The sequence below is a fragment of the Vicugna pacos genome, chromosome 1, assembly GCF_048564905.1.
Source record: "Vicugna pacos chromosome 1, VicPac4, whole genome shotgun sequence".
Classification (NCBI taxonomy): Eukaryota; Metazoa; Chordata; class Mammalia; order Artiodactyla; family Camelidae; genus Vicugna; species Vicugna pacos.
Genome location: NC_132987.1, coordinates 121,530,526 through 121,540,718, shown reverse-complemented (window position 1 = coordinate 121,540,718; position 10,193 = coordinate 121,530,526). Strand labels below are relative to the sequence as shown.

At 56.1% G+C, this 10,193-nt stretch overlaps 1 protein-coding gene across 3 annotated transcripts in view; it reads right to left on the bottom strand.

Moving 5' to 3' along the window:
- Positions 1 to 5,524: 5,524 nt before the first annotated feature.
- Positions 5,525 to 10,193, bottom strand: part of ABCG1 (ATP binding cassette subfamily G member 1) — a 64,596-nt gene continuing 59,927 nt past the window's right edge. For all 3 annotated transcript variants that reach the window (XM_031683643.2, XM_006204957.4, XM_015239838.3), the window contains exon 15: positions 5,525 to 9,964. In XM_031683643.2, the coding sequence (XP_031539503.2) occupies positions 9,736 to 9,964 (229 nt within the window). In that variant the 3' untranslated portion in view covers positions 5,525 to 9,735. The remainder of the gene's footprint in view (positions 9,965 to 10,193) is intronic.

Sequence of the window (10,193 nt, the reverse complement as noted above, 5' to 3'; positions counted from 1 at the left end):
AGGCCTGGACCAGCGACAGGGGACAACCCCCACCACGGAGACACCAAGATCCAGGCTCCCGCCCCTGCCCTTCTGATGGAGCGGGGGTCCAGGTGAGCACCGGCTCCCCTCACAGACGCGGCTGCCACCACGCACCTGTCACTCGGTGGTCAGATCTGAGCCACTGCTTCTCCATCAAGGCCACCGACTCCACTGGGGGGCAGTCCTCGCTCCCCACCCCAGCCCCCAGAGGGCTGCTCAGGGGCCCGTCTTGACAGCGTGCTTCCCTGGGGACGTGGGAAGACCCCAGGCCAGACTCAGACTCTGCAGTGACCTTCATTTCCCGCACAGGAGCCGTCTTCTTCCTGCAGTGCCCCCCCACCCCCGCTCAGGAGAGATGCCCACAGGCAGGGCGGCGGGGAGTGGGGACTTAGTCGTCCCGTCCTGGGACCCGATGTCTCTCACCAGACATCCCTCTGTTGTTCCTGAGCAGGGCAGAGGGGACCACCATGCAATCAGGCCCCGTGTGCCCTGGGGTCCCGGTCAACGTGAACACTACCCCCTCCCCAAAGCCAGTGCTTCACACGTGCACCAAGCAAAGCCCTGGGGTGTTAGAGTCACCCGAGGCGTCTTCAAGACTCTCGGGCTCTGGAGACTCAATCAGGGTCTCTGGGGTGGGGCCTGGCAGGACCGAGAAGCCGGGCGCGGCAACCTGTGCAGGCAGACACCTGACAGCGGCAGTGAGGAGGTTGTGAGTGGCTGCGGCATCAGGAGGTCAAGGTCTCCAAGCCTGAGATGCAGACGCTGTCACTCTCTGGCCTGCGTTAAAAGTGACAGAAACAAAACTGGTCGTTCACTTGTCCGCTGAGCCAAGACCACAGACACGTGGGGACCCTGCCAGACCACTTAAAAAACATTAAGACATCATTACTGAGCTTAGGGCACCCCCTTCAGTCTCGTGCCTCACCGTAGCCCCGTCGTGGGCTCATAAGTGCTTTCGCAGGGCACCAGCGTCGGGCCAGGCCGCTCTGGCCGGGATGGAGTGGGACCCACCCAAGCCCACTTCCCAGTCCCTTGGGACCTGGTCCAACCCGCAGTGACCACAGCCCCCTCTGCTGGCTGGCTTGAGTGACTGCGGCTTCCTGCAGTCTCAGTAGCGGCCTGGCCTCCCGCCACCCACCTTCCAGATGGGATTTATCAAGATTCCCCATCACCCAGCCACCCTCGCCTTTGGACAGCACGCAGCCCGGAGCAAAACTGACACCCGATTTCCACCGATGAAGGGAGCACTCCCTCTTTGCAGAAAATTTTGAGTTTTTTCTAATCTCCTTTTCCTTGTGGTTAAGTCTAACTCCAGGAAGGCCCACTGACCACCACTTCCTACCTCCAGAGATGTCCTCTAGCCCGGTGGGTGGGGGTGCAAGAGAAGTGGGGGTCTCAGGGAAGCACCTGGTGCCCTGTCTCCCCACAAAATTACTCAATGAGCGGCTCCCCCTGCACAGTGCCCATCGCTGCAGCACTGTGGGGTTTAGACATTTTACTTCATTGACTCCCCACAGCACAGTTATTACCTCCACTTTTACAAGTGAGCAAGCAGGCAGAGGCACAGAGAGGTTAGACTAGGAGCCCAAAGTCACACAGCAGTAGAGGGAAATCTGGTTTCAAGGCCTGCAGACAATCCCTGACCCCAGCAGCTCCGAGCTCGCAGAGTGGAGGGGCTCCTTCTCAGTTCCCAGCCTCTGGGGTTTGGGGTGTGGGTGAGGGAAGAGCGAGATGCTTGAACGGCGGGGCAGGAGGCTCCGAGGCCCTCAGGCCAGTATGTAGCAATGGCTGGATACCTGCTTTGTATCCTGCCAAAGAAAACCAGAGGCAGCTAGACTGGTGCAGTATGAATTCTGTCCCCACCACCTGCCTTGGGCCACTAGTCCAATCTCCCTGAGCCTCACAGTTCCCCGGCCTGTGACATGGGGCTGGCGGTGGCTCCCCGGCCCCCAAGATGGCAGTTAAATGAGAAGGGGTGTGAGAGCACCTGAGCCTGGGCCACCACGTCACTGCGCAGGTGGGGCTGGCACGTCACCACCTCACTCTGATGTCTCTTCCCTACTTCATCCAAATCCACTGGAACTCCTACCGGAGGAATCACTCCATTCAGAACAAGGGCAGCACAAGAAGGGAAATCACCCCACAGGCTCTGCCAGACCCCAGACCCAACGCTCCGGGCAGGTCTGAGAGCTGGTGTTGAAAACTGAAAGGAGAAGGAGATAGAAATCTGAAAATAACGATGCTTTATTTGGATTCATGTCACATTTCATAAATGACATCTCATTTCAGAAAACAAAGTTCGAGTCTGCAAAATATGCACGTACAAATCTTCTAAGGCGGTAACCTACAGAAATGTACAAAGCGGGGCCGCGGTCTGCAGGGGAGAGTTGGGGGCTCACGTCCTCGGGTCTGCCCGGGTCTGTGTCCAACGCAGGGAAACCCCCAAGGGGACAAGTGCCCAAAGGAGCCGCTGCTAACTTAAAATACACGTGAACGTGCGTGTGTCTAGACGCCATGCTTATCTACAACAGCACACTCCTCCCCCAGCGTGTGAGCGCAGTATTTCCTAGTGCCACGCGGCTAAATCCATGTAAGGCTATCCACACAGCATTATAAAAAAAAGGGATTACATATTCGATATACAGATATATGCACATCTTTGCAGGCTGATTAAAAATGTTATTTGCATTGACTCTTGCTTTGGAAGGAATAACAAGGGAAAGACATCAAAGAGCTACGCATCAAATAAAAGGCAGCAGTTCTCAACAGGTTCAGCTGTGAGCAGGTATGTGCTGCTGTGTCTGCACGTGACAAGCAAACCTGCATAAGGGGTCAGCTACGTATGCTAATTGTTTTAAACGTACACATTCCATGGAGAAACTTACCCCTGGCCACCCCCTTCCCCAGGGAGCATGTGCCTACAGAAGCAGAAACCCTCTCGTGTGGGCTGCGTGGTCCGCTTTGTTGGCCATTTGGATGGTAGGACCTTTTGCGACCATGTTTAACTGGCCGAGGACTTCAAACGAGACATTTCTGGTGAAGCTTGGGCAGCCTGTGTTCTGAAGTTCATGGAAAAGAGACGCACCCCCCCCCAAACAAGGTAGACGATGACAGAATTGTGAAAAAATGTGAAGACATAAAAACAGAATATGCACCATGGCCACTGAAATACTTCCAAAGAAACCAACCGTGGAACCTTTCAGACTGGGTTGCATCCTGGGATGTCCAGAAACCCATGGACATAGGTCCTCGACCTTGACCCAGGTACCGGCGACTTCCAGCCTCTCCCTTCAAGGTCTAATCCATCTCACCCACCAGGAGAGGCCACATGCAGGTCCCCCAGAGAAGGGGTGTAGTTGTGATGACTTCCCCCCTAGAAATGGATGAGCCCATGCCTCCTCTGCTCCAGCAAAGCCCCATTTGGAAAACACTGTTTTCTCGAAAGCTCTACAGCACTGGTCCAGGGCTGTGATGGGAAGAAGGGGCTGGTGGCGGGCCAGCACGGCAGGTGAAATGGAAGAATGGTCCACGCCCAGTGCTGGCAGCAAGGCCTTTCTGAACTCTCCTTGAAGGCGGTGCCTTGGGGGCCTTGAGAACCGGCCCACAAGCAGGCAGCAGGGAGGGTCACGCGTCATGGCTCCACACCCACCAGCCAGGACCCAGCATCTCTGCCCCAGCTCACCTTGGCCCCTGCTGCAGGTACGGGATGACTCCCATCATGCAGCGGTATCAGCAGGTGGCTAACATGTCCCCCCAAATCAGATCTCAGACATCAGTGAAAAGAAACACCATTGAACAGTATACAGTATCAGGGGCACGTTCAAGTTCATGTGCAAAATACAGGCCAAAGACACTCACGGGGGAGCAGCAGGGTTCTCCCTTAGGTCTATTCAGACACGCCAAGCAGAAGATGATGCCACGCCGCTGAGAGGAAACTTCAGCTGAATGCGACCGTTCCGAGCTTTGCTGTTTTAACTCTGTGGCCTGGGCTCAGGCTGTTCCCAAGATCTGGATAAAACCACGAGCCTCAGGGAGAAGCTCGTACATGTCTGTGGCCACGTCCTTCGCTTAGGGTGTCTCCCCGGGAAAGGGCGGCAGACTGCACGGTCCCGGCCCTCCCCCTGGGTACCAGCTGGGTACACGCAGCCGCCCCTTTGCCCAAAGCAGGGCCCAGACCCTGCCCTAGATCCAACTCCACGTGGTTTGGGACAAAACAAGGGCACTTTTGTGCTTCTGTTCCTCTCTCTCCAGCTTTACAAGGGTCATTATATCATGGAAAAGCCCCCAAACTCTGCCTCCACCAGCGTGACCCCTTACCTAGCCAGCACATGGTAGCCAGTGGCGGACAGTTAATCCTTTTTGACATCAGGGGCCTATTTTGAGAATAGGGAGGTGTTGGGGGCTCTAAGCCTGAGCTCTGCTCATGGGAGTCTTTTGTATGAACCTGGCTTCCTCCGGGCCTCCTCGAGCCACCCACAAAATGTCTGTTTGATGAATGACTCCAAGTTGACTGTTCAGAGATAACACAAAAGATTAAGCTAATGCTAAACCTTTATTTCCTCCAAGAAGGGGAGGAGTAGGGAAGGATACCAGTAGCTCCCCAGAAACCTGAGCGGCACCTGCAGAAGACGGCAAGCGTGAGGGCATCACCCTCGGCCGTCTTCCTCCCCGGGAGGTGCCTACGGAGCTTGCAAGTGTGACAATTAGACTGTGCGACGGGGGCATGGGGCTCTCCGTTTCTTCATGCTTCTGGGCCCCGGGAGCCCCAACATGGACATCAGAAACACCTGTTTTCGCAGAGCATGATTGTGTCCAAGGACTTTCCCTGGGGTGGGAGGCCCAAGTGCAGTGACCAGAAGGACCGTGACCTTGGCGGAAGCTGCACGAAGGCAGGCGGGGTCTGTAGGACGGCGGGGGCGGAGGAGAGAAGGGAGTCTCAGGAGCCTGCCCCACCCCGGGCCACATCCCCCTCTCCCTGTCACTTAGCAGGACTGCAGGGGCCACCCATCCTGGGACTCTGCTCAGCCCTGCACTCTGCTCTGTGTCCCCGAGGAGGGAGGGAAGACCAGGTGGACGCTGCCTTTGGAAAGGCCGCTCGGTGGATGGGCGAGCACTAAGGCCACACCCAACCCCCGGCGCTGGCCCTGAGGCCACCGAGTGTTGTGAAGTGGGGAGAGACCGCAGGGGCCACACGTGGGCCGCCTGCATCTGGGCTCTCCGCTCTGTTTAAAGTCCTGGCCAACGTTCCCGAAGGGGAAGCAAGGGGTGAGAGAAACGGAGGAACCACAAACCTTAAGGACAGTTCAGCACAACACGTGAAAGCTACGGGAGAGAAAGGTGACTATTCACAGTCAGAAGTTAGACTGTGAGGCCGAGGGAGAACCCAGAAGGCTCGCTAGACGTACAGCAACCGTATTCAGAATCCAACCTGAAAATCCCCTCTGTCCAGTAAAGTTCAAGCAGAAGACTGACTGCAAAGCAGTTGACACTGAACACAAGTAAAAAGTTTATATAAAGTGTTTTATTAGCAGTCTTCATTTCTGGAGAGTATCTAATTTAGAGCCACAGACCCTGCACCTCCCTCCCCTCCGCTGCGTTGTTTTGTTTCACTTTTTGTGACATCCCAGTTTAGCTGGTATTTGCTGCAAGTCTGTGGGTTTTGACTACGCGTTACCATCTGCACCGCAGGCATGAAGTGAGGGAATTTTCTCTTTCTTTCCTGGAGTAAAGGATGATTGAGGATTTAGAGACACCACAGAAAACACGACGAGACGCACACCCAGAGCGACCTGACACGTGCCCTCGTGTGTGTGCACACGTGTGTGTATGTGCACACTCACAGGCATGCATGCACACACACGTGCGCACACCAGCCCCTCTCGGGGCTCAGCTCGCCCGCAGGTGTGCTGCACTAGGAAGCTTAGACCAGGTAAGGGCGGGGAAGGCACATCTCCACTGAGACGGGGTGAGCTCGGCCCCCGGGCCAGCTCGGGACACCCCGATGCAAGGCGACGGAGGAAGGGGCTGCGGGCCACCCTTCCAACTCAGCTGTCTGTTTGGTGACAGCAAGTCCAGAACTAACCTAGCACTTCACTTTATACGTTGCATTTTCTTATACATCTGCACACTGTGAACAGGAGGCAATACGGCAAAGCAAAAGGTAGAGACTCTGGGGTCAGACTCAAGTCTGCTCTTTCCTGGCCCTGGACCCAGGACCTCACGGACCCTCTCCCAGCCGCGGCACCCTCCATCTGCAGAGTGGGACGCCCTCCGATGCCCGCACTGAGGACCGGCCGTCTGAGCGCCCTCCCTGAGCCCGCGTGCCTGGGCGACACTGAGCATGCGGGGAGGGGTCAGAACTCTTTTGCTGAGTAAGTAACTGAACCGAGGAGATGGTGAGGCATCCAGCCAGTGCCTGGACCACCGGCGAGGAAGGATGCTCAGCGCACTGGGGCTCAAGGTGCTCTACCCTCGGGGAAACCACCGGAGGGGGTCCCACCCTGCGGATTCAGCCTGCCCCTGGCTGCCGGCTGGCGCCGCGCTCAGGTGGGAGATGACCTTCTGCGGGGCCCACGATGAGTTTTCACCTGAAAGCTTACATCCCATTTCTTGGTCCTGAAGGTCCCTCCCCCGGGTGACCTAATCAGATTCTAGCATCTTCCATGTGAAATGTTTACATGGCTCCTTCCCTTCCCAGGTCGCCCACACGGCAGCTTTAGAAGCGTTTAATTCTCGAGCTGATACTCAGCAAGAGGGGGTGAAAGGGAGGCGCGGAGCGCTGTGAACGTGGAGGAGGTGACAGGCTCCCGAGGTCGGGCTGGTCTGCAGACCCAGGCCCGATGCTTCCGCGGACCAGCGGCTAGAGCCCTGCAGAGGCCCCCTCTCCCGACAAGCCCCACGCAACAGGACACTCTTTGGACTTCCTTTTCCAGCTCCACTACGACTGGAAAGGCTATAGGTCTTTCTTCCCAGTTCCCCGCCTTCCTCCCAAATGAAGAAGCGAAATCAGAGGTGAAGGCAAGGTCTGAGTCATTACATTCAGACGTTACTCCAAAGAATTAGACGTGGGAAGTCGGCCTGGTTTAAATTCCAGTGTACAAGAGACGTTAACCAGACTTGTGCAGGAAAACAACGTCGCTGAGTTCCTTGGGTGCTCCCATCGGCCACCGAGTAAGGTGTTTTATCGACCTGTCCTACGGCAAAACGCAGAGGGCAGATGCCTGGAGATCCAAACCGTGGTGTTTGGCCCTAAGCTGCCAAGATTTGGGATAAGCAAGCAGGAGCGAGGGGCAAGGGGCACTGCTGATGCCTGCAGAGTGAGGAGCGATGCAGGCAGCACCCTCGCTCAGCAAGGCCTTAGGTCTTCCTAAGCCTCGTCCTTCAGTCCTAAGCTTCAGTCCTCACTGCTCTCCAGGTGGCATCCTTGGAAAATAACACATTAGCCTGTACAGGGTTTCCCTCCCGGCAGCCCGCAGGCCCTCACGCCCCCCAGGATCTGCCCTTTGGGAGGCCTTAATCAGCTTCTCATCTGTTAGGGGATGAATATAACCTGGAGATTGAAATGCAGGGAGCGCGAACTCCCAGGGAGAGGATTCCTCCCGCGGGTGGAGGTGCGTTTGGAAACCAGATTTTAAATCTAGAGGAATCTCACTGTTTCCTCCCGGAACTGCCGAGACAGGTGGCCGTGGGCTCAGCGGCAGAAGCGAGGCTGCCTGGGGAGGGGCGGGATGGTCGGTCTGCGCGGGACGTCCTTCTAGGCGCACGGACCCACGGCCGGAAGGGCTCCCCTGGCGGCAGAGGCTTTCAGTGCTGGCCTCGCCTGGTGTAATTCTGGGGCATGGCCGAGGGCTTTTAGCTCCTCCCCACTTTATATTTCACCAGGCTTCCCAGTGCACGATGTCTTACAGGCAAATCTTTCTTGAAATGGAATGAAGACTTTTTATAAAGGCTAAGTCTGACCCTGGTGAAGTAACTTAATCTGGATGGCAACGCCACAGTGGTGCAAAGTAAGCAAACACAAAATTCCATTTAAATACCTCAGCTGTGCTTACTAAAAGGGATCTGAGGGCGAGAGAGGGCTCTCTCAGCATTTGCCAGTCAAGTCTGTGTGTGTGTAAAATCTGGACCTTTCTCATTCTCTTAAATGGGAAACAAAACTTCTGGACACACCGAGGAAACTCAGAATCCTTCTGGGCTGAACACGGCCTTGAAGACGGTCTCCTGCTGCTGTTTACAGGTGGGGAAGCTGAGGCTCAGGGAGGTTAATGAATCTGTCCACAAAAATACAGTCTTTCATTAGGAGACCCCTATTCCCGCTTAATGGTATTCTAGAAGAGAAAGCAGTTCCCTTTTCCTCCAGAGGAACTTCTCTGGCCGAGGTCCCTTCCGCCCTGCAGTCACACTGCCTCTGACAGCCGAGGAGCACAGGGCGCCCCGCCAGGGATTCAAAGGCCTTTTACCCTGCAGAGGTGCCCGCTGCTCCTGCCCGAGAGGGACTTTACTTGTGTGACCACGTGACTGGAAAGGAGTTTCCAGTCTGGAAAGACTACACTCGCCCAGCGTTGAGAAGGTGGTGCCACTGAGACGGCACGGAAGCCGGACGTGGGGGTGGAACCGCTCACGGCTCTAAGCGAACGACCGAAGGAGCAGCAGACGCCTCCGCCGCTCTAAGTCTTCGCCGGTTTCTTGCAAAGGTCTTGGATTCTCATGAAATCTCAGCACCTTCCCTCTTAGGAAGTTAGCGCATCCTTCCTGGGCTGCACCTGCAGACCCTGCGACAGTCACACCGTCCCAGGCTTCCCCAGGCTCAGTGGAGGTAGCTGATGAGGGGGAGGAAATGTCTGTAAGACGTCGACAGGGTCGATCTTCTAGATTTTTTTTTTTTAGGCAAAACTAAGGTGCTTGGAAAATCAGGAAGAAAGAAACGATATATTTTTGCTCAAAATAAGAAGCATGGGCAAAATAAACGACTTTGAAAGAGTTGGCCAATTTCACTTCACAACTTTTGGTGTCACTTTCAAAATTTTCTGCACAGCTTAGAACACACCGTTCCAGTCCTCCTCCAGCCTGGAGCCTACCTCTGCGTCTTCCACGAGCTCTGCCTGTGAATGAGGCCAGGCCAGCGGTCGCGTCAAACCCCTCGCAGCTCCCAACAAAGCATATTATTTACCCTGCATAATTTTCTTCCACAAGTACTAAAATGGCACAGTTTCTGAAAAGGAATGAAAGTTATCAACTTTTGGCTTGAAAAATGACTTCTCTTTGGAAAAAGAGACAAACCGTAAAAAGATGAAGCTATGACAACAGTCCCAGGACGGGCCGGCCGGCCCGCTGCTGCGCCGGGGCCCGCTGCCCTGGGGCCGCCGGGACGCTGCTCGGACACCCCCCAGGGCCAGAGAGTCCCCGTCCGCAGGAGGGGTCTCGTCGCCAGCTTTGGCGCAGTTTTCAGCTCTGCCCCAGTTGTGGTATTTAAAAATTTTGTACGTGGAAAAAAAAACAACCTTTCTACACCTTCCTAGTTACAGCTAGAAAGTGGTGGGGAAGAGACCCAACCCGGCTGGGGCGGCATCGACCCTGGATGCCTGACGACCAAACGTGGTCCCCAGGGGGGGGGGCCCAGGGTGTCTGTGTCCTCGGGCCGGGCTTGCCACCCGGGTCCTGGGCGCGGCCCTTGGCCTCGGCGTCCGGTTTTCCTCTGGCCGGGCGCCCGGCGCTTTACCTCTCCGCCCGGATTTTGTACCTCAGCACAAGGTAGGCAATGAGGCGCAGGGAGATGAAGAAGACCCCGAGGACGATGAAGTCCAGGTAGAGCTTGGCGTTCTCCACGTCCAGCTCCCGCAGGATGGCCTCCGACTTCTGGAAGTGACAGGTCTCGTCGATGTCGCAGTGCAGGTCTTCTCGGTCGAGGCCGTAGATGGACAGGATGACCCCTTCAAATCCATACCTGAGGAGGGAAGTGCCGAGCGTGAGGTGGGCTCAGGACCCCCGACCCCGCCTCTGCCCGTGTGTGCCCCCTGTGACCCTCAGCCCGGCTCCCCTCCCTCCCCGGAGGTCTCTCTTCACCGGGATCCTTCCTGACCGCTCCACGCCTTCCTAAGACAAACACATTCAACAGCTCGACGTTTTCCAATTCTGTTTCCTCCAGAATCTCCACCAAACAAACAAACAAACAA